The sequence below is a fragment of the Lemur catta genome, chromosome 9 (genome assembly GCF_020740605.2).
Source record: "Lemur catta isolate mLemCat1 chromosome 9, mLemCat1.pri, whole genome shotgun sequence".
Taxonomy (NCBI): Eukaryota; Metazoa; Chordata; class Mammalia; order Primates; family Lemuridae; genus Lemur; species Lemur catta.
The window spans coordinates 78,412,324-78,435,853 of NC_059136.1; the positions used below are offsets into that span (position 1 = coordinate 78,412,324).

The following is a 23,530-nucleotide window of genomic DNA, read 5'->3' on the forward strand; positions in this document are numbered from 1 at the left end:
GCTTAAAATTCTAGATTATATTTAATATATGAAGAACATTAAGGTATTTAACATATGGTTGGGTAAATTTTAAAAGCTAAAATAATGATGTTAATACTAAGTATTGATTACATATAAAATATCTATCCATAAATTATTTTCTTTGGCTATAATACTTTAATGCTGAACTTCCACTACGACAATATGTAAAAGTATTCACTTATCACGAATAAAATGAGAAACTGTTTAATCACTCATTTAACAATATTGACCCACCATTTGTAGAGTGCAAGAAGGTAAAAATTCCTGAGACAATTGTGCTCTTGGGTAGAAAGACGGATAAGAGTATTACCATTCTCAAAGAGTTTATCCTTAAGTTTAAAAAACTATATATAACACAAGGCAAATTAAATACTTCATATGGTCAAATTAAAAAAGGATATCATATTAGAGAGCATCTAATTCTCACCACAACTGCAGGAAAATTCCTGAAGAATATCACATTTAGTTAAGTGCCAAAGGATCAATAGCATAGTATGATATATTCATAGTTTCCCCAACGTAAATAAAAACAAAAATAATGATTATAATAATTAAAAATAATTTGTTGAATATGTATTGTTTTATATTCCTTTAAGTACATTACATATAATGTCTCCATTCTTAGAGCAATCCCTATGAGATATTATTTGTTCTATTTTGCAGGTGAGCTAATTGAAGCATAGAAAGTGAAATAACTTACCCAAGGCCACACCTGTGTAGAAGATAGGTAAACAATACCAACAAGACTATGAAGGTTCCTAAATGCTTTCACAAGGGGGGATGGTTTTCTCAAGCAATGGAAACTCATGGAAGAGAGTAATCCCAGCAGAGGGAAAGAAATACGGATGCATTGAAAAGAAATGGAGAGGGGTACAATGCAGAGGCTCCAGCTGACACTGCGATAGTGCAGGAAAGTGATGATGGAGATGGAAACTAGGAGCAAATGTGAGAGCCTATATACCGATGGGGTTGATGGGGCTTCCCTATTAGGGGAGAGCAGCAAGGAACAGCCTGATATGACAGGATGAGCCTGGGTAAAGTCACACTATTTATGAAGGTCGTAATGTGTCTTTTGGAAAAGATGTCTCCTTAAAATCTGCTTTAGGTTTTGAACTTTTTAATGTATAAATCACTAAGTTTTGATTACCAATATTTTGAACCACTTACCTCCCTGCCAATCCTTGATAAATGATCATGGATGTTGGTGTCTATTTGTGTGAGACCCTCTTTTCTTTCTTTTTTCCTTTTGTATTATCCAGCTCTCTTGCTCTCCTGATCCCAACATGTGATTTATCTCCCTTTTATCTGCTCAACTCTTACAAATATTGCTGAAAATATTTGAAGTATTAATTGTCTGGTCAATTCCTTCATAATCACTTTATATCTTTCAGATTCTTTCTTTATACTTTAAAAACTCATCTCTCTCATTCTACTCAAATTCTCCCTTGTTAGAATACTTCTAAAAATGTTTTCTCTTTCATATACAAATACCTAATTAGGTTGATTTTGTAGACTTCTGCTATTAAGTATGTTATTTATACTAATGTTAATAAACCCAATTTCAAAGGCTTACAATAATTTTGTTCATTTATCTTAAAATGATTTCTAAATTAAAATAAGCATGCAAAGGGAACTGAAAATGAGACTTAGAAACATGATTCATTTTAATATGTTTATAGGAAAAGAGTAAATTCACCAGCAGACAAAAAAATTACCAAAAGTAACATTTTACAGATTTTTCATCTCAAAGCACAATACATTTTTCATAGAAACAAATATATCAGCACTAATAGGTACCATAATATGGCAATATTTATACACAAGGCCATTTACCATTAAGAAAATCAGTGGCAATGGTGATGTAATACATTAGCTCATCTTTGTTAAACTTTTTGCTATTATACTTCCTGGCCTGCAGGAGTATTTGCCAGGATACAAAAAAAATATGTGTCCTCAATTTTAACAATACATAGAAAGCTCTGGCTGCCCATGCTTTACCCTATATTTACTATACGATCACCAGGAATGTTTTCATACCACTAATTCTGACTAATTAAGACCATTCCCAAGGAATCAAACATGTTAACAGATTCATTTGGATATTAAAGGATTATTTTATACAAAATAAGAAGTGCAATATCAGAACTTAATATTCTAGATGCCTAAACTTAACAGAAGAAAAAACTGTACAGGTATTAAGTGGAAAGTAGTTTGAGATTACTTGGAGTAGGTAATGGCATAACACCAGACTGGGGAAAATGTGATGATAAGGTTTCTTTCAGCTTTAGAGTTGCCTATTTTTAAATGCACCAGATGATTTTCTGAGGGCCATTCACATTCAGTGTTTAGATTCATGTTATTAGTGGCATACACAAAGCACCATATAATATATGAAATGTAGAACAATCATGAATATGTAATTAACTGTAGAAATAACTGCTAAGAAAATATAGCAATATTTAACACAGGATTTCTAAAACCATTACATTTTCATTACTTTTCCCAAAGCTAATGTCCCATGTTTTATTCCGTAGACTTTGTCACGATTTATATGCATTTGGCACTTTTTTGGGCTTAAAATAGTTGGTATCTTCTGTACAGTAATGTTACAGTTTTATACAAACTTCAGAAATATGGCATTTGGAATAGTCTTTATGATCCTCTTCCAAGTGTTCCATTTCACACAACAGCAAATACTCTGAATGCCTTTCCTCCCGGAGGATTCTGTAAACTGCAAAAAATACAGAAATATATTGATGTCATCTCCACAAATAATCCTTCCAATAAATCATGCTTTCTTATGACAGTCAAGAAAGCAGCTCTGTGAATATGAATCCAGATGGTCAACTTTCTTAGGCTACTATAATTTATTGTTATTGGAAAGCTTGAGTGAGGATGACATAATTCTTTAGATCTTGGTTGTACGGTGGACTGCAAGTTTACTAAAGAAATTTAAGATGTGCAATGGTAATTATAGTAGTCTCTATAAAACTTCACAGATTCTAAATGTCTTATTAATATATTACCTTCTTTGATTTTAATAAAGCAGAGTTAGGTAGTTGTTATTCTATTTTACCTGGGCAATTCCGAGACTAAGGTTTGCAACTGACTGGAATGGCTACAAGTTAAAATGGTTGCTGATACTTAGGCAATTCTCTAGAGTGCAGCTTATTATCATTTCCTAAATGTGACAAAATTTAAATTACATTGCTATCACATAGATTAATACTCTTAATAGTTTCAAGAAAAATGACAGTGAGGAAATTTAATGGTCAAATCTGAAAGGGCCTAAGAATTTCTTCACTGAAATGAACACACACACACACACACACACACACACACACACACACACACACAAACACACACACACGACATTCAATCTCATTTTGGGGATACTTTTAAAATGGGAGTTTAAAGTAATGCAGACTCATAAAATTTACTCTTTATTAAATTGTTTATTTTTATTTGGCAACATCAATCAAGATATGTTTTTAAATCTTTATAAGTTAACACACTGATAATGCCATTCATCATTATTTATTCTAATCAATTGTAAACTTTTGAAGTTTTTACATTTTTGCATACAGTTTTATTTGCTTAGTAATTAGAGAAAAGACTTTTAGAGATTAATACAACAAATGCTAAGAAAGAGACAAATTGAAATCCCTTTTATATATTTATTCATGTGTAAGAAAAGAAGGGAGAGAGTTTTAAACTAAGAAAAGAATGAAGATATTTCACGTGTGCAAACACAACACACACAAAATAAATACACATACACACCTACACGCATGCACACCGAGTTTTTCATATAAGCAGATAGCGAACCTAAAGCTATTTTTGTTTATTGGCAACAGACTGACTAAGTGCCCTAGAAAGTGGATGTGTTTGGTGTGTTTCTTCTTTGTATGCAGTAATATATTGGAAAAATGCATATCTCTGAGCCCACAGATCTAGTGTTGAATCTGAGCTCTGAGCTTTTACAAGCTATATGAACTTAGACACATCATTTAACCTTTTTGAGCCTCAGTTGACACATACAATATTAGGGTTTATGGAACTGACATTACAGGGCTGTTGATGGAGCTGAGTTCATATACTTAAAGTTCCCAGTAGTGTCTAGTGTCTGGAATATTCATAGGAGGTACTAAAAAATAATTATTATTCTCGGTTTTATTAGGTTATCATCTATCATTTTATATTTTAAAATAAACTTAAGAAGTACGAGAGGTAAATGAAACCATATCACCCCATTTAGCATTTAGCTTATGAAGTTGCATATCAGATTCTATAACTCAGGAGTTCATTTTATATATCACATCTGCTTAAGGAGACCATGAGCCAGGTTATAGAAAAATCACCTTCTCAACAATGGCCTCTTGATACAGTCTCCTCTGAAAAATTCCCAGCATTTCAGAGGTAAGAAAAATACAGATCTGTCTTAGTATGAGGGTAACACCCAGATGGTTATGTGGAAGGCAATCTAGATACCCTGCATAGCATATTCTGTTGCTGCCCTTTGGAGAAATTATTATATATATGAACCGTCCATTGGCAATTTTGAAGAACCCAGGAAAATATCTAAAAGTTTCTGTATCTATACAAATAAATGGGACTTAATATTACTTCCATAAGTACTAATGATTTTAAGAAAATCATTATAGGTTCATTTTTCTTAATGTTTATTAACACGTGATAAAGTGAGTCACATGGATTTTCTCAAATCCTTAAAATGTATAATACTAGCAGGCTAAATTGTATGAGATGACCTGAAAGAGTTCATTTATATCATACTAGGCATCCAACTTCAAATCAAAAAGAGAACTTGGTTCTATGGAAAATCGGACTCATTGTTTTTCTCAAATACTTTATCAGATAACTGGATTAGAGAAATATTCCGTGCCTTGCTCACCTAGAAAGAATGAAACACAAAAACTAATCTAGAAAATCCAAAAGAGGATGAAAGACATTTCCTAATTATAAGATCAATTAACAAAAGAGTGGTTCTGACTTGTAATCCGATTTTCATGTTGATTTTTATAAGCCAGCAGGAGACAGGCACCTCTGGTACTACAGCTTCTCCCATCCCTGGAAGATTGTTTACAAAAGTGTGCAAAGCAAACATACTGGCTCTGCCACTTAACTTTGAACCCATACTAAAATGAGTCCATTGTAAAGCAATCATAGATAAAGAGATGGATGCTGTACGAAAAAAAAAAAATATATATATATACACATTCTGTTTTGTTTTTACCTTTCTGAGAAGATTCCATTCTGAAAAGAAGCAATGTAAGTCTTTCTTTTGTCCACAGGCATAACGTCAACATAACCACCATGATTTCGAACCACCCCAGCATGTACTGCTGCTCTGCAGATACTGGACAGCTGAGAAGGAAAGGAAAAAACGTGCCATTATTAGGAAATTCCTGCCAGACTTGCCCAGCCTATTCTTCTGTTGGGCTGAAGTCACTGAAATGTGTCTCTTTATTGATAGCCAATGAGCAGCTACAAGATAATGTTTTGAACATAACAGAATGTTTCAAAAGTCAAAACTCTAAGCCCATTCTGAGCAGCTCTGAAGGCAGACCTTCAGGGAGGCTGCAGTGATAAGACACCTACCTCCTCGCTCTAATCTAGCAAAGACCTGTCCAGTCCACACTGCAGGCTTTTAGAGTGCCAAAGCAAGAAAAAGCAAATCAGCTTCTTTTATCTCTTCTAGGGCCTATTTGTCATTCTTAAATTTTGGCCTTTGCTAGTCCATACTGGAGTCACTCTGGCCAAATGTTGACAGGTTGGGTACCTCATTTATGTTTAGTTTATGTTTAGTTTTGCCTAACACAAGTTTAGCAATAATTCTGTACATTTCTATGGCTCCTTTTCCAAAATACTGGTATATATTAAGTGGGAAGTTATTTCCTATTAAATAATATAATCTATGCAGAGAAATTTTGCCTAAAAGAAAAACCCTAAGAAGAAAAAAATAAAGAACAATCATAACTTCTACCTAAATTTGCAGTGCCTATCCCCCTGCTTTGACTGATCTGACATGAACTTAAGGGACGTTCTAAGGTTATATTGTACCAGTCATATAATCTGGATTGAACGTGATTTCTATGAAGAAGAAAATTATTGTTTCAGGTCTAATACTTTCAAATTTTTACAACAAATGACTTCTAAAAGTCAAATCATTTTTTTGGCCCATTAAAATCTTTTCAAGATTTTAACATTTGCTTTAATCCAATGTTCTACCAAAATTTGTCAATAGCAGAGTGTAGCCTAAGGACATCCCACAAAAGGAGATACTTGAACCCTCTCAGTAAAAAGCAATCTACCTCGTATCTCCATGGGTCTTTTCTGATACCATTGCTGTGTTCTTTTCTTATCTCAATGCATACAGGGGTGATTTAATATGCTTTTGTAAGTTCACATAACCATGTGTTTCTTACATGACCTTGCTTTATTACTGTGCTGTGAACTCTGCAGTGTCAGTCAGTATTTATTAGATCAGAGAGCCTGAATGCCAAGCTGTTTAATCCTTTTCATGCTTTTGCTATATCACAAAAGACCATATATCTAAAACCTGTATCTTTACTCTGAGGAGGCATTTTATTCGCCATTGAAAGGCCCACAATAAATTAATATTTGCCTCCAATACAGTTCAGAACAGACTGAATCAAAAATAAGTCTGTACACATTTCAATATTTATTCTGTTCTGTTAAAAAGGTATTATCAGCATTTTTTCCCAAGGCAAAAAAAGTGCTTAGATATAACATTCACTAAATCCAAGCACTTAAAATGCTTTGAGACTATTGTTTTGCCTACAACTATGCAGTCAGCAGGCATTCCTATTTGAGTCCAAAGGTCAGAAGACATTTTCATTTCATACACACACTTTGTAAGAATTAATATATGATGAAAAGAAAGAATTTATCTGTGAGGAGCGGAATATTTTAATGAATGCAGAAATTAATTTAATATGTAGTGAACTGTAGATAAAAGTTCAAAGCAGTAGAATGTATAAGTTCTGACTCTATAAATGGGGGGAGAGAGAGAGAGAGAGAAAGAAGAAAGAGGAGGAGGAAGAGGATGGTAGAGAGGAATGGAGGGAGGGAGGAAGGAAACAAGCAATGAAGGAGAGGGGAGGGAGGGGAGGAAAGATGTTGGTTGATTGTTTCTCATCTTTCCATACTAACCTCACTGAAGAGATAATGTATTTTGTAGGGAGAGGGAAGACTGGCAATTAATGGTTCAATCTCCGACTCTGTACTTACCATGTGAGAGCAATCTTTATATTTCCACCTTACTCTTCAAAGGACCTACGTGATAATATATCTTACCTCCCATTTCACTGAGGTAGGAAGATAAAATGATCTCAGGATATAGGTTCTGACAAAACCTTAACTCTAGCAAAGAGATGGCTTACAAGTACAGAAGTATGTAGACTATTCTGAATGACATAACTAAAATGAAAAGATTTGCTGATTAAAAGGAAAATCTGGAAAGTATGAAAGTATGGTTTCTTTGGAAATCTCTGATGATTCCAGATATGCACATTTCTATACACTTATTAATTTCTTTTTTTAACAAATATTTATGTGCAAGGTACTTGCTGAATGTCTGATATCATTGTGTGCTCCAGGGTCTACAAAGGCAGGAACAAGCCTATCTCGATAATTCACAGCATGGCAGACATCAAATTAGTGATGAAAAATTGATAAATGGCTTTCCTGGCTATTACTCTCAAAGAACTTACAAACTAGTAAAGGAGATAGGGTAACAATCATAATACCTAATAAAATAGGCTAAATGCTAAAAGGAAAAAACAAAGTTATAGGGGTTGAAAGAAGGACAACTTCAGACTTGGATTAGGAAATCCAGCAATACACCTCACAAAGAAAGTGGCAATAATTTAGAATGTGAAGAACGACCACAGTTTTGACAGAAAAATTTCAAAAAGGATGTATTTCAAACAGAGGCAAGAATATAAGTACCAATGTGAGGACTACCAAAGTCAAGATACCAGCAGGACACTGATAAACTACAGATAAGAATAATACAAACCTCAAGCTTGACAGAGACTTCGAATGAGAATAATTTCAAAGGTAAAGCTAAATTAGAAAAAAAAGAAAAAAACTGGCCCTAAATGAAGTCATCAAGAGGAACAGGTAGGTGGTACTCCCTATATTTCAGACCTCTTTACACTGTCAAATTCCCTTAGTATTCTATTGAATGCATGCATCAAGAAGGTATTTCCTAAATTTGTTTTTGCCACTCTCTGGCTTAGAAATTTGTAATAGTTTCTAAACGTCTGCCACATAAAACCTAAACTCATCAGCATGCACTTTCAGATTCTATCTACCCATCTGAAGAGCTGGACTCCTCTATCCCTCAGACTGACTTAGCTGCAGCCCCTCTTAGCTCCAATTCTCAGCAGCTCAGAGACAAGCAGAACTATTTGCTAGGTCCACATGCAGCTCATTTACTGTCACCTCCGTGTCCTTGTAGATGCCACTCATCTCAACCACAATGTGTCCCTGATACTCTTTCCCAACCCACAGTTCAAACCTGGTTCAAAAAGCACGTGACCATCCTGAAGCCATCACAGCTCACATTCTTCATCCAACCCCACTACAGTCATCCATTACAACATCCCTTCAACTAATTTCCTTTTGTATATATTTTAGTATAGTATCTGTTTATGACTCTATGCTACTTTTTAAATGCCACATTGTAAGTGAAGGTATTGTTCATACATTTGACAGATTCTTAAGTGTCCAGTTGAGACTTCAAATACCAAAGAGCCAAAAGAAAGATTAATGAAAGGCAAAATATATTTTCCTTCCCCAAAATATCTGTAGACTATTTCATTAACTGTCTCATAATATATATGGGGAGGATATGAAAAAAAAATTAGTTAAAAAAATGATTATGAACTCAGATTTACATATGGATATTAATTTTTCAGTGATATTGATGATTAATTCTTCTGAGAATATGTGTATCATTGTGTTTCTGTGTTCTGTATATCAGTGTACATATATACATTTAAATATATATACACACATGAATAATGAGAGCTGTATAAATTAGGATACTTACATCAGAGTAAACTCGAGTTCCAATGACACGAGCATAATGTGGATTTGCTTGCATACAGTTACGAGGGCAGTATACTCTGAAAAAAAAATATATATATATATTAGGTAAGTGGGTTACTTCAGTCTTTCTTATTAGTAAAACCACAGACATGCATACACAAAAGTAAACTCAACATTCTAAACCCTATTCATTTTTTTTCTCCTGAAATTGGTCAATTGTACAAGCCAGGCAATAGACACTATTGCTTCTGTTTACTTTATCTACTTCCATCTTTTGGCACAAATGTGATTTGTTTTTAAATTTAGCTAGGAAGCTTTCTAATTTGAGGATTTAAAGCAGAAAGAAACACCAGGAAGCATCTCTATGTATCTGAGAACTTAGCACCCAGTGTGTCTGCAGAATCTAGTAAACAGGTTAACTTGGAAGATCTGAATCATTGCCTCATACATCTCAGTTTCTCTTCTCTATGTTCACATCTTTGGTATCTAATCGAATTCCATGGTTTTAATTATCATTCATAAACTTGATTTCCAAATTTGTGTCTCCAGTTGGGACTTCTCTTAATTCCAGATTTGTATATCCCACTGCTTATTCAACATCTCCATTTAGATCTACTAAGCATCTCAAACTTAGCACGTATGAAACCCATTTCTAATCTTGTCCTTTACTCCCCCAATCTGTTCCTTCTGTAGGCTTCCCATTGCAATAAATGGCACTTCCATGATTCTATGTGCTCAGGTGGAAAACCTTTATTCTATCCTTGGTCCTCCCTTCATCTCACACCTCACATTCAATCCATCAGCAATTTCTACTGGCTACACATAAAACATACCCAAGATCAGAGCATCCCTAAAGCAGCTCAGTCATGGTCATTCTGGATTCTGTCATCTGCTGTCTGACTGACAGCTGTAGGTTCGCCTATGATCTCCCTGCTTCCACCTTGGCCCTCTCCAACCCATTTTCCACACATGTATTAAAGCATACACGTCTAAATATGTCATTCCGGCCGGGCGCAGTGGCTCATGCCTGTAATCCTAGCACTCTGGGAGGCCAAGGTGGGAGGATTGCTCGAGGTCAGGAGTTCGAGACCAGCCTGAGCAACAGCAAGACCCTGTCTCTACTACAAAAAATAGAGAGAAATTATCTGAACAACTAAAAATATATAGAAAAAATTAGCCGGGCATGGTGGTGCATGCCTGTAGTCCCAGCTACTTGGGAGGCTGAGGCAGAAGGATGGCTTAAGCCCAGGAGTTTGAGGTTGCTGTGACCTAGGCTGACACCACAGCACTCTAGCCAGGGCAAAAGAGTGAGACTCTGTCTCCAAAAAAAAAAAAAAAAACAAAAAAAGGGTAAACATGTCATTCCTCTGCTCCAAATATTCCAGTGGCTTTTTATCTCAGTCAAAATAAATGACAGATCCTTAGAATGCTCAATAAGCCCTGTACCTTCTGACCCCAATCACCTGACTCTACAGTCTACTTCTTTTCTTTCTCACCCTGCTCCAGTCACACTGGCCTAATGGTTCTTCCTCAGACATACACAATAAGATCCTGCCTCAGAGTCCTTGCGCTTACCTGCCTCTCTGTATGGAAAACTCTTCCTCCAGAAACACTACTGCCTTACTGATATCTGACTGGCTTAGCTCATTTTAAAGAAGTTTCCAAAAGCTTTTTATTTAAACATAAATAAGTTATAAATGTTTAATCAATAACATGATAGTTTAAAAAATCAATTCCCAGAGTTTAAGAAACTCTCAAATGGCACTTTTTAAAAAATCAATTGGTTCTTTTGAATTCACACACACACACACACACACACATACATGCACTAAAAGGAAATATGAACTAAAACTGAAAAAACACAATTCATTTTACATAGTAAATGAGACTTTCAACATAACAGCTACATGAAAATCACTGGTGGATGATGGCATCAATGACTTTCCTAAAACTATTCTAAAAATACTTCAGTTGAAAGTACACTTGCCAATTGAAGCAGATATTCCTTAAAGATAGTTTTTAAGAAATAGCTAGTTATTATTTATAAAATGTGTCCACGCCTGTAATCCTAGCACTCTGGGAGGCCGAGGCGGGAGGATCACTCGAGGTCAGGAGTCCGAGACCAGCCTGAGCAACAGCGAGACCCCGTCTCTACTAAAAATAGAAAGAAATGATTTGGACAGCTAAAAATATATATATAAAAAAATTAGCCAGGCATGGTGGCACATGCCTATAGTCCCAGCTACTTGGGAGGCTGAGGCAGGAGGATTGCTTGAGCACAGGAGTTTGAGGTTGCTGTGAGCTAGGCTGATGCCACGGCACTCTAGCCCAGGCAAAAGAGTGAGACTCTGTCTCAAAAAAAAAAAAAAAAATGTGTATACCATTGTACACTCTAAAGTGTATATACATCACATAACATCTAAACCAGCAGCATCTAAATATAAGTAATAAATGAATGTAAGTTTTTATAGCTTTGAATTAAAGGGTTGATTATTATAAAAGATGCTGTCTGGGGTTTCGCAGGAGAAAGGGCGTCCCCTCTAACAAGAAAATGATCTGATCATTTTGAAAACTGCTGGGCATTCACTGTCAACCTTTTGGTTTTAAAACCATCTGCTCTGCCCTTGGGATCATGTTGTGCAAACTTTACCTTGCCTGTATTTAGCACTTGGTTTGCAGAAAGCCAAGGTCAGTAGTTCCAAGTTGATTTAGTTTCTACTTAGGTAAGTTCAGGTAAAACAAAGACTGGGGGAGGTTTTGCTTGTTTGTGTTCTAATCTCTGTTTCTGATATCTTGTTACAAATTACTGAGGAATTGGTAGTGGTCTAGTAAACATTTTTTTACCTACAATTTGCCTCTAAACTTTGAATAAAAAGGCTGACATATTTTAATGGTATCTACTTGTGTGTTTTGAGCATTCAATAGATTTTAAAGACCTAATTTTTTATAGATATATGTAAAACAGGATAAGATCTTCAATAACACACATACACACACAAACACACCAATTTCCACAAAGTTATGATATTAATAGTTTATTTTGGGTTGTTCTGCCAGCCATGGAACCTCTCACGGACATGACCATGCAGGTAAATCTTGTTTCTTCAAGCTTTTCTTGAGCTAATTTCCTTTAATTTATTTGCTCTTATCAATTTTCTCCAGAATAGACCATGCTTCAACTTACTGAAGTGATATGAAATTCTAAAACAGATGTACCAATCATATGGTCTCCCAAAAGTTATAAACTGTCATACAAATAATTTATGAAAATATCAAAAATTTTACATGAGGAAAAGAAAAGACAAACCATTTCACTAGTCTCTGAAATAAAAAAAAAGGAGGAAAACTTTCCAAACTACTTTAAGGTCAAAATTTTATATAAATTATTATTTCTATGGATTTATTAGTGACAGTAAAAGCTAACATCAATTTTAAAAATGTATATCATTTTCCTTTTTTTTGTTGATGGTCCCTTTCTTAGAATAAGCCAAGAAATAGAAAACTTGTGTATTAAGATTTTATGTGAGTGATTTTTCTCTTTTGGAGCAATATTGATATAGATTGTTTTATAGATACAAAAGTACCACTTATTATTCAGTTCAGGAAGGTTTTATGCTGGAATGCTCCACAGAGATTGTCCTTCTTATTTGGTTCTCATAAACCTAGCTACATGGCTAACACAGAGTTTGGCATAATACTGGCATAAGGTAGGTATTTAACAAATATTTATAAATGTATAATTCTAAAATTCCTGTTTTTTTCCCATATTATGATGCTAAAATTTACTAGCTTCAACTAATAATACATCTTTTCTTCTTTCTATAAAAATATAATGTGTCAGTATAATGGCTTGAGAAATGTGAAAAGAAGTTTCCACAAAATTTTCTAAGATTACAAAAGAAACCATAATTTAATCAAATCTGTAAGCCTTAGGAGACTATATTTTTATAACAAAACATTTGGCATATAATTCATTTGTGGTCAGATGGTAAAAAAGTATATGATCAACTTCACATACTAAGGGATCATGAAATTATCCTACATACTTTGTAAATCTGCTGATTTCAGTAAAGACACATGCTGAGTAATTTTAATATTCTCAAATCAGCACACATCAAGTTAACCGACCAAAAAATATTACAACAGGAGTCTCACATTAGAGAAGAGACAAAAAGATTTGGTTTTTGAAAGGAAACAAGTTATCTATTCACTTATATTACATATATAATTGAGAAAGTACCTACTGGTAGAAAGTATTCACTTGTTATAGACATCACAGTCTTCTGTTATGAAGGTTCTGTTATGCCCTTGGTGAACAACCAATCTCATTCTTTAAGTGAAACATTGCTTTAGTTTTAAAGGGATAAGTAATGAAGCATTTCTGAAGTAAATAAATTTCTCCATAAAAATTAAGCTCCTTCAATTTTTTATCAAATATAGTTTGAGAGTTATAATTATATCTCTAAGTTTCATTATTGGTTTTGAAAGTTGTGTGGATAGAACTAAGACTAGAAGTATAGGAACATACTTCACTTTTCCTGTGTACTGAGTATAGTTTATGGCCAATAATAATACTTCTAACAGTTTTCATGTTAGGTTGGCCAAGATAAAGTATTTTTGTCATTTTATAGTAGATAAACCCTTGTATAATTTTATAAAAGAGAACGTATAATATAAAACAAAAAAAAAAGAAGGCAGAGATGGGTTTTTTGACTCACCAAATGCAAACAGATTGGTCTAATTTAGGAACTCAATAACAACGTTAGAAAATGTGAGTTATGTCATTTTAGTTTTTTGGTAAGAATTTGTTATGAACTGAAAGTTTTTGTCCCTTCAAAATTCACATGTTGAAGTCCCAATCCCCAATGTGACTGAATTTGGAGACAGGGCCTTTATAAAGGCAATTAAGGTTAAATGAGGTCCTAAAGGTGGGTCCCTTATTCAACAGGATTAGTGTCCTTATAAGAAGAGATACAAGGGAACAAACTCTCTCCCCCTCCATGTGAGGACACAAAGAGAAGGTGTCCACCTGCAAGCCAGGAAGAGAGCCCTCCTCAGGAACCAAATCAGCCAGCACCTCAATCTTGAACCTCCAAACTCCAGAATTATGAAGAAATAAATTTCTGTTGTTTACACCACCCAAGTCAATGGTATTCTGTTACAGCAGCCCAAGCAGACGAATACAGGACTCTGTGTAGCACAGGTAAACATACAGGTTATACCCATAAGCCCTGATACTATAGACTAACAGAAAGTACTTTTGCATTTGGAGAAAGCACACTAAGCCTGCGTGGAGTGCATGTAGTTTGAGATGTTCCACTGCTCCCTCCTGCTTAGCAGTTCAAGATTATATATCCTTTGAATCCTAGAGATGCAAGAAATTCAGGCAAAAACAATTATCACAGGGCCAAAGCCCCATATATGTTCACTGGCTAAAAAAAAAGAGAGAGAGAGAAAATCTAGAAACCATTACCTCGGGCAATGGGAAGCAGGCTTATGAAATGGACAGAGCTGTTCCACAGTCGTTTCACAAGTCACGGCTTGAACTGAGGAATTAAAACACGAAACAGTAAGTGAATCCTTTGAAAGCAATAACATACTATAGAGTTGTAAGAAAATAAGACAAAAAAAGTGCTAACCTGTTACTTTAGAGACTGTGAAGGAATTAGCAGACTGATATTTGCTGAAGATAAAAGGATAAAAATGTCAATCATTTTTTTACAGGCATCAGCAGCAGCAGCATTAATTTCTGGTATCTTTCAGGTCTATGAATACTTTATTTTTTTAAATACTTTTGTTAAAATAGCTACATAAGTAGTGATATAAGAAAATATCATCAATTTTATGCTAAATCCATATTACCTTCATGTATGAACCAAATCAATACCATTCTTAATATTAGAGGCTGTTCTCGTCATTACTAATCTCAAAAACTCACAGATAAGAGCATAAACCTATACATATTTTATATATGTGTGTGTGTATATATATTTTGTTTTCTATCAAAATTAAAATTCTCAAATACCAACTCCCTGTCTCCACAGAGCCAAACTAATCCTTCACAATAGTAAACACAAGGCAGTGTTGTAAAAAGACTACAAAATAGTAAGTACCTTAAGGGAGTATGTAGTATTCATTTTTTTGCCCTAGTATCTAGTAAAATGTCTGTAATAAGAGAATGACCTTCTCCTCATTATATGCATTATTAAAAAACAGAAATATAAGATTAGGTACCCCTTATATAACAAAATATTAATTGGTTTATGAATACCCGGATTTTCAGAAAAACCATCTATTGCAAAAGCTAAGGCTTATTTATGATGGCGCTTTAACATGGTAGACACTCTTATGTTGATCTATAATAATATACTCATTATTATGATAATATTCACCATCTATAATGCACCCAAAAGAAATAACATTCTTTGAGGCACAAAATACACAACCTATTAAGTGTAGCCTTTAAATTTCAAGAAAGTTTCTATAAGTTTAAGAGAAAAGAAAAAATAGGATGAATGTTCTTTAATACAGTGCTTGGCTTACTAAAACTAATAACTAATCTTTATTATTTATTGAAAGTAATAAATATTTGCTGAATGAATAAGTTAATCAATAAATATGTATATAAAGCTTTTACTAAAAAGGGTTGTTGCTAATGGCTGAAAACTACACAGCAAGCCTTTGAACAAAACTGTACACATAGGAGGTCATTCCACAAATTTGCAAAAGTTTTTAACAAATTGTTTTTTATATTATAGTTAATCCCACTGTGGAGTTTCATGCAATTGTATAGTTACAAAGGAAAGGGACTATGTCTATATCTAAGAAAAGTCATTCCATATAAGATTCAATAATGTTTATTTTTTTACATAGAAGAAAAGAGGCACTACAAAAACATTTCAAATGCCTATATTTTTCTACTTTCTTTAGAGTACATATAAAATGCAGTGTTTTAGAATAAGGTATTTAGTATGCTTAATATGAAAAACATTTTAAAAGTTAACCAATGTTTTTGAGTTAAATTACATTTAAATGAATAAAAAGATGACATAGCATATTATATATTTAGATAATTTTTCAAAATGCTCTTTCACCCATTAATATAATTTAACATTATTACATTTAACAGTAATTTAACAAAGTTACTGTTGCATGAAATAAGCCATTTTCCCTAAACAGGGAAGGAAGAATATGCCAATTAATTAGCCTTTTGTAGAGTATTTTCTGTCACAGCTAAAAAATGTATTGCTTTACATTGGGAATTAACTACAGATTTATATATTTTTACTTAAACTTGAAAATTTGGAGTTTTAGCATGCCTGTTACAAGCAAAAGGGTTCAGCTTTGAATTTAGATGCTATTTCTTCTTTTTGTCTATGGAAATTATGTAGCTAAAATGAACTTTGAAAATTACCAGCTTCTCTCTTCTTAGAATAAATTCTTCTATGCTTTCCTCTAAACAAATGGGTTGGCTCATTGTTACAATTTAAACTCATGTGGTCCAAAAGATCATTTGGGTACTTACCCAATTGTTTGAATGCCATTTCTTTTGGATTTGATGAAATAATGTTTTCTTCCTTGTCTAGTGATATCTACCCAACCACCTTCATTATCTATTATACCGTAATGAATTGCAGCTCTGCAGATGCTGGATTGCTTGGAGAAAAGAAGATAAAACGATGTTAAAATATTAGGCTTCTGCATAAGGCACAGGCTCTTACTACTTATGAGGCTTTAAATTAAATAAATATTTCTGAGCAAAATATCTATATTATATAGGTTATTTTTCCACATTAAAAAATCAAATATTATAGGGACCCAAATAATTACATGTATAATACTTACCATTTCATAATGTACACTGCCAATAACTTTAGCTTTACTATCCAAACAGCCAGCCGGACATTCATACCTAAATCAAAGTAATTGGGAACAAAATTTAGTTTCTCTGAAGGTCAGTATAAAATAAAAAAATTTCTTCTATTTTGTCAGTTAATTTTCAGAATAATAATAAATATTACCTATTGCAGGTTGTTCCTTTGCACTGATCTCTTAATCTGACTTCACAAGAAACAATTTGGGCTAACAGGAAAAAAAACCACCAGAATAACTTAGAAAATATGACAGTTGCTATAATTTGTTATATATATTGTAATGACAAGTTTTTTTCCATTCTAAAAATATTCAAATTACTATTATCTTGATGGATATGCCATATAATTTTTATCAATAATGCAGAGGTCTTACACATTTGCTGTGTGCTTATTACTTCGTTTCTGTTACTATCATCTGATCTTGTCCGAACATGGGTGTCATGGACTTGTGACTGCTGCCGTTCAATTTCGTTTGTTTCTTCTTCTCGAGGAGGGTAATACCTGTCTGACCCTTCTGTTAGAGAAAACAGATTTAAGTAATATTAATGCCATTTTATATTTGCAGAAATTATCAGATAATGATATACTTTGATATTCCTATTTAACATTTAAAACCAGAAAAATTGGTACTGTTTTTTGGCACAGGTTTTGGCTTAAGGTGGTGACCTTAAGCACTGCATTGGAGTAAATGAAATGCACACATAAGCCTTTGAACCCTTAAGTTCAACAACCCTTATGATTCATGTATGTTAACGTTTGGCTAATATTTAATGGAGTCACTTTTAAACTAACTTTGCTTATATTTCAACATATTATCAGTGTTTTGTTTTCACAACAACACTGTGAAATCTACACAGTTATCTAATAAAGTTGGGATTTAGTAAAATTGCATTTGTATTCTCAAATGAAATCGTATTCTTAATATACTCAGAAGAATCAAATCAAATCAGAAGAATCAAATCAAAATTCTCCCAAATGGAATTGTGGTCTAAAGAAGGATTGACATGCCTGTTATTTACTACAATATCCATTTCTATAGAAAGGTTTTTCTCTTTTAGAAGGAAATTCAATGTGCAGAAATTTAACCTTGATAATGGAGAATAATTTCAAATTTGAATTTAATTTTTTTCCAGATTGACCTATAGCAAGGGCTTGGCAATGGCACATTTTGGAGAGGGGTATTGTTTTCATGTGTGCCCAAGAACTCAGAACCTAGAAAAAAAGGAAGTATGAAATCAGAAGCAGAGGAAAGTCAGGATTAAATAAAACAGAGTGGCCATTGGTGAAGGAGAGCAGGTAGGTTGGAGGTTTTGGGGTATTATTAAGTGTTTTACACCAATATGAGTTTAAAAGAAAATTTCATGATTATTTCAGATAACTACTTCTAATATGTCCCTACTCAGAGGGACATATCTGAGTACTTCTTGTCTACTCATTACAGCTAATGAGCATTCAGTCATTAGGGAAAAAAAAAGAGACACATCTCATTATGAGCACTGAAATAGGGCTGTAATCATTCAAGTATTATCTAATATATTCACTCTACATTTTTCCCCATTTAATAATCATTAAGAAAAAAGTACAAGGCAGTAAATAATGTTCACTTGAATGCATAAGAGCATGATTTTTCACAAAGCTTTGTCAAACACAGTTTATCTTCACGTGCTATAAATAGGACACTATATGTATTTTTCAAGACATCAAATGCATTTGAGAGCACTACTTTTATAATAGTTTTACATTACTATTATACTTTTTTGTTATTGTAGCATGAGAAACTGCATAGTCTGCAGTAAGAAGTGTAGAATCAGTATAATTCATTGAGCATGGTTCAATAAGATATACAACAGGGTATTTTGGCAAAAACTTTTAAAGTGCTAAAAATTGTGTTAAGTTGTGACAGTTATGGAAATAACTCTCGTGAACAATACAACAAGATGACTTTTAAGAATATCAATATACTGTCATTCTGGAGTACTTTCAAAGTAGAATTAGAAGTAGTTATCTGAAATAATCATGAAATTTTCTTTTAAACTCATACTGGTGTAAAACACTTAATAATATAAATATTTTTAGAAAGTTTTTTCAAAATATTTGAAATAGAGTTCTGGAAACTTTTCATGTAATAACTAAGTGCACTTTGGCTTTTTTAACACAAGTAATGCAAAAGGTGGATTAAAATATAAATCAAAGTGACTATTACAATATAATAGCACTCACCTTTGTAGCACAGATTTTCTCTACAGCCCCCTCCAAAACTAGGTGGGCAAGCAGAACAGGGTCGTCCATGTTTGTAAGGTGCATGGCCCCACCAGTTGCCCCTTTAAGAGATGATTAAGAAATTTACTAAATAATTCAAAAGTTACATCCTCACAAATCTAAATGTCAAGGGGAAGTCTAACAGCATAATTTATAAGATAATGCAAAATAATACTATATTCTAATATAAGCAATGATTTTGTGTGGAGATTGAAAACATTTATTTATTTTAGTATAAAGTTCTTTTGGTTACTAGGTTTAAATTTAAATTACTGCCTCATTCTTTTGAAAATTTCCAAAGTAATCTGCCATATATATAGTCAAAAATTATAAAATCTAACTTTTGTAGAAAACCAAAATCTGCTATATATTCACCTATATTCCATTTGTATTAATAAAAACACATCTTAGACTTAAATTTGATCCTGAGTCTGGTTGTATAATATTTTCAATGTAATCACTTAAATGGTCTTTACACAGATGAAAATACATTTCTCAGTTGTCAAACTCTAATAAATCGAATTTATTAAATATTTATGGAATAGTACAGTTTAATGAGTAAAACTAAAAAACATGATTCTCTTCTTCACAAAGATCATATTTTCAAATTTCATATTCCCTTTAAGCATTTATTTTATGTATCAAATAACCATAACTGTTATCATATTAAATAAACTAAATTAAAATAATACACTTAATAACACACACTGAACATGGGAAAAAAATCAGGAATATAAAGTTATTTTCACGTTGTTAAGAAAAATTTATGTGGGAACATAGTGTTTTGTCTACTTACTTTGGAGAGTAATTGCACACCAGGTAGACAGCTTTGGGCCATATCTGCCCCCAGATGTTCATGTTATGACACAAATTAATGGCACAGCCTATTCTGCTACTGGTCGCCCACACCACCTACATCAGAAAAAAAAAAGGCTCAGAAAAAGCAAGTTGAGATGAAATAAGACAACAACATACCTGAGAGAAAAACGTAGAAAATCTGAACTTGAGAAACCAACATTTACCATTCAAAATGAACTAAGACAATATCAAAAAGGGTATTTTTTTCCAGAGACTTTGGGTAGTGCCAATTTATCTTAAGAAAGAGATCTACAGGTAAATAACTGTATCTGGCTATAAAATGTAAGCATTTTCAAATGCACATTTACTAAATAATTCAAAAGTTACATTGTCACAAACCTAAATGTCAAATTAATATTTCTAGAAAGAAACTTTTCCTACCAAGGAACAGAATTTCACATCCTGAAAGTAGTGGAGCAAAAATTTAAGAGTTCAAATTCCTTACACAATGCCATTTTTTCATTGTGCCAGTGGTTTTTAGGTGGTTTGATGCTGATCTTACCCTTGTCACATGTAAAAGCATACATAATGATACATCTGCTTTACATTTACTGATCATAGGTCATAGAAATTCTAGAAACTCAGATCAGTGTTGACCTTTATCTAGTTGAATCTGCCTGTAGTTGTTTGATTAGTTTTGGACATATCAGATGTGAACACTAAATATAAAAAAATATATAAATGTTGCACATGTGTAAAGATGGAATATAATTGGTAACTAAAACTATATTTTTATTCTTTGGAATAAAGCTTTTACTCTGCAGATAATAAATTTCTCTCCATATACATTTATGGGGCCATATTTAAAATGTTTCATATGGAAAATATTTGAAATAATGTCTTTTTAAGTAGATGTTTGGGCTTTTTAATGATTATTCCTTTTATTGTTTATAGAAATTTGTAAGCCTATTCCACATAATCAACAACCATGTTGTTTTTTAATAACCACACCAAATGACATAAGAAAGACTCAAGTTCAGTAGTCTAAGTTCCCCATAATTACACTAACTCAATCTGGAGGAATGGTGTATAATACACCCAAAACATACCTGTGTATAATGAGTACACACAGGACCAGAACATCTGAATGGACAATACGGGTTGCATTCATGTTCATATGGGTAGGTAAAATCTCTCACTTCATCATACCATGCTTGTACGTGAAACGTTGGGGGCCTATATCTATTAGGAAGAAAATAATCACAAAGAGCAAGTTAGGTTGGAGAATATGGAAAACTAAATATTGCAAAATAGATTGGTAAAGTTTCGAAGAAAGATATTTTTGTGTAAGTTACTAATCTTAAATATTTATGCTTATTACATTACTAATATATCAATGATTTAAAATAAAAATAAGTAAAAAAACTGCTGAGTATTCTGTTGGTTTTTTTTTGTTGTTGTTATTTGTCTGGTGATTACTTGTTTTTCTTTCAGGCACCAAGTTTTTACAAATTTGCAATGATGAATTAATAAGCATTTTATTCAAACACTTATTTTTTCAGAAACAAAAAGCTGTGCTTTCCAATACCTTCCCCAGTGTGCTCCCAAGTTCTGTCCAATTGATGGAAGCAAGCTTGCAGGTCCATGTTCCCACACACACGTTTCAGCCCAGGATTCTGCAGACCTTTCCAGCTCTACATCCCATGTCTACAGTTTAAAACAAAAATACAACATGCACATGTAGAGTCTAGACATTTCTTTAGAATATAGTGTTGATTGGTTCTTACATTTTTTTCCTTCTTACTTCTTTGCAAAGTCAACAACTTAGTCTGGGTTCTCACCAGACTCAAAAGTCACCTGGGGTTTTTGCACTAGCCTCTAAATCAATCTCCTTGCCTCCATCTCTTACTCCTCCAATTCCCCCCGCAAGTGTTTAGAATTATATAAGTGAACACAAATATACCAAAGTGATTCCCCTGTCAACACACATTCAACAAATTCCCACATACATAAAGTCCAAGATCCTTGGTCCCACTGTTCTCTGTCATATAAACTCTTGCTGGCATTGCTGGCATTGTTTCCTGTGTCTAAACATCCTCCTGCCAATTATCTGTCAGACAGGATTTACTCTTTCTTCACAATCCAGTTGTATAAAATACTTTCTCTGTGACACCTTTTCAATTCTCTTAGATGTACACTATTCCCTTGGAGTTCTTAAAGCTTTGTTGTATTCCTTTGTTTAGCACTTCTTACATTGCAATGTATTTGTTTACACGTCTATCTCTTTCACGAGACTGTGAGTTGCATGGGGCAGTTATTAACTCATGCCAGTAACTTTGGTCTATTTTCTATGTCTGTCATATGAACAAGGTAATTAATAACTGCTTGTCAAATGGATGAATGATTAATAAATCTGATTCCTATAAATATAACTGTATTTTTATATAACATAAAATGAGGGTAGCTAATCAATACTTTTTAAATAATTTATAAAGAAATAATTTATATTACTGATTAAATTATTTTGGTGAACTGATTACTGAAATAATTTTGCAAGTCCTGGATTTAGCATCCAACTTGCTGTTAATTTGAAAAACAGGCAGTCTAGTAAGTGTGGTGGTAGAAACAGAGCCAGGTAGACCTGGGCTCAATCTTGGCACCATAATTACAGCACTCTGGGTGTGTGAAAAGAATAAGACAGTCCTGGGAATGGAACCTGAGGACACAACGTAAGGTGACAGCAATGAGGTTGGAAAAGAGCAGACAGTGAAATGATGTTTAGGAATTTAAATTACTAAAAGTGGATAAATGACTGGAGGTAGGTGGTGAGGGAAAGTAAAGGTAAAGACCGATCATGTTACCAAATTGGGAGCAAGGAAGTACAGAGAGAGAAATAGAGTGTTGTAATAGAAGTGTGCGTCTATGTTTTTCTAAGCATATTTCAAGGGTGATGTAAGAAGGCAGATATGCCAAGTAGAGCAGCAGTCCCCAACCTTTTTGGCACTAAGGACTGGTTTCATGGAAGACAATTTTTCCAGGGGCAGGCGGTGAGGCTAGCAATGGGGAACACTGTAAATACAGATGAAAATACAGATGAAGCTTTCATTGCTCCCCACTCTGCTCACCTCCTGCTGTGCCCCCCACTAAGTTTTAAGGAAGACAAATTCTCCACGGATCCAGAGAAAAAATTATGCTCTGAAGATACGAATTTTGAAGTTTTTCACCCAGAGATTAATTTCTTCAGGAATATGACACAGAAGAAGAGGAACAGAAAATTCTGTAGTTATCAAAATTAAAGGAAAAAAACACAATGAGATAGTATAAGAAGCCAGGGAAAATGGTATCAGATAAATTAAAGGATTAAATTACACAAGTGATGAGATGAGAAATTTCAGGAGTAGAGAATGGGAAATGAGGTCAAATGCCATAGAGAATGATGAGATTTGCTAAGTACTAATTCATGATTAAGAGTAATTTCC

At 33.5% G+C, this 23,530-nt stretch overlaps 1 protein-coding gene across 1 annotated transcript in view; it reads right to left on the minus strand.

Moving 5' to 3' along the window:
- Positions 1-412: 412 nt before the first annotated feature.
- The window catches only part of CRISPLD1 (cysteine rich secretory protein LCCL domain containing 1), a 43,962-nt gene continuing 20,844 nt past the window's right edge, over positions 413-23,530 (minus strand). The window contains exons 3-15 of the mRNA XM_045561845.1: positions 21,640-21,758; positions 21,161-21,293; positions 20,050-20,165; positions 19,215-19,315; positions 17,368-17,508; positions 17,142-17,202; positions 16,966-17,032; positions 16,646-16,776; positions 14,760-14,803; positions 14,594-14,666; positions 9,122-9,197; positions 5,276-5,406; positions 413-2,752 (exon numbers count right to left, since the gene is read on the minus strand). Coding sequence (XP_045417801.1) covers positions 2,701-2,752; positions 5,276-5,406; positions 9,122-9,197; positions 14,594-14,666; positions 14,760-14,803; positions 16,646-16,776; positions 16,966-17,032; positions 17,142-17,202; positions 17,368-17,508; positions 19,215-19,315; positions 20,050-20,165; positions 21,161-21,293; positions 21,640-21,758 — 1,245 coding nt within the window. The 3' untranslated portion in view covers positions 413-2,700. The remainder of the gene's footprint in view (positions 2,753-5,275; positions 5,407-9,121; positions 9,198-14,593; positions 14,667-14,759; positions 14,804-16,645; positions 16,777-16,965; positions 17,033-17,141; positions 17,203-17,367; positions 17,509-19,214; positions 19,316-20,049; positions 20,166-21,160; positions 21,294-21,639; positions 21,759-23,530) is intronic.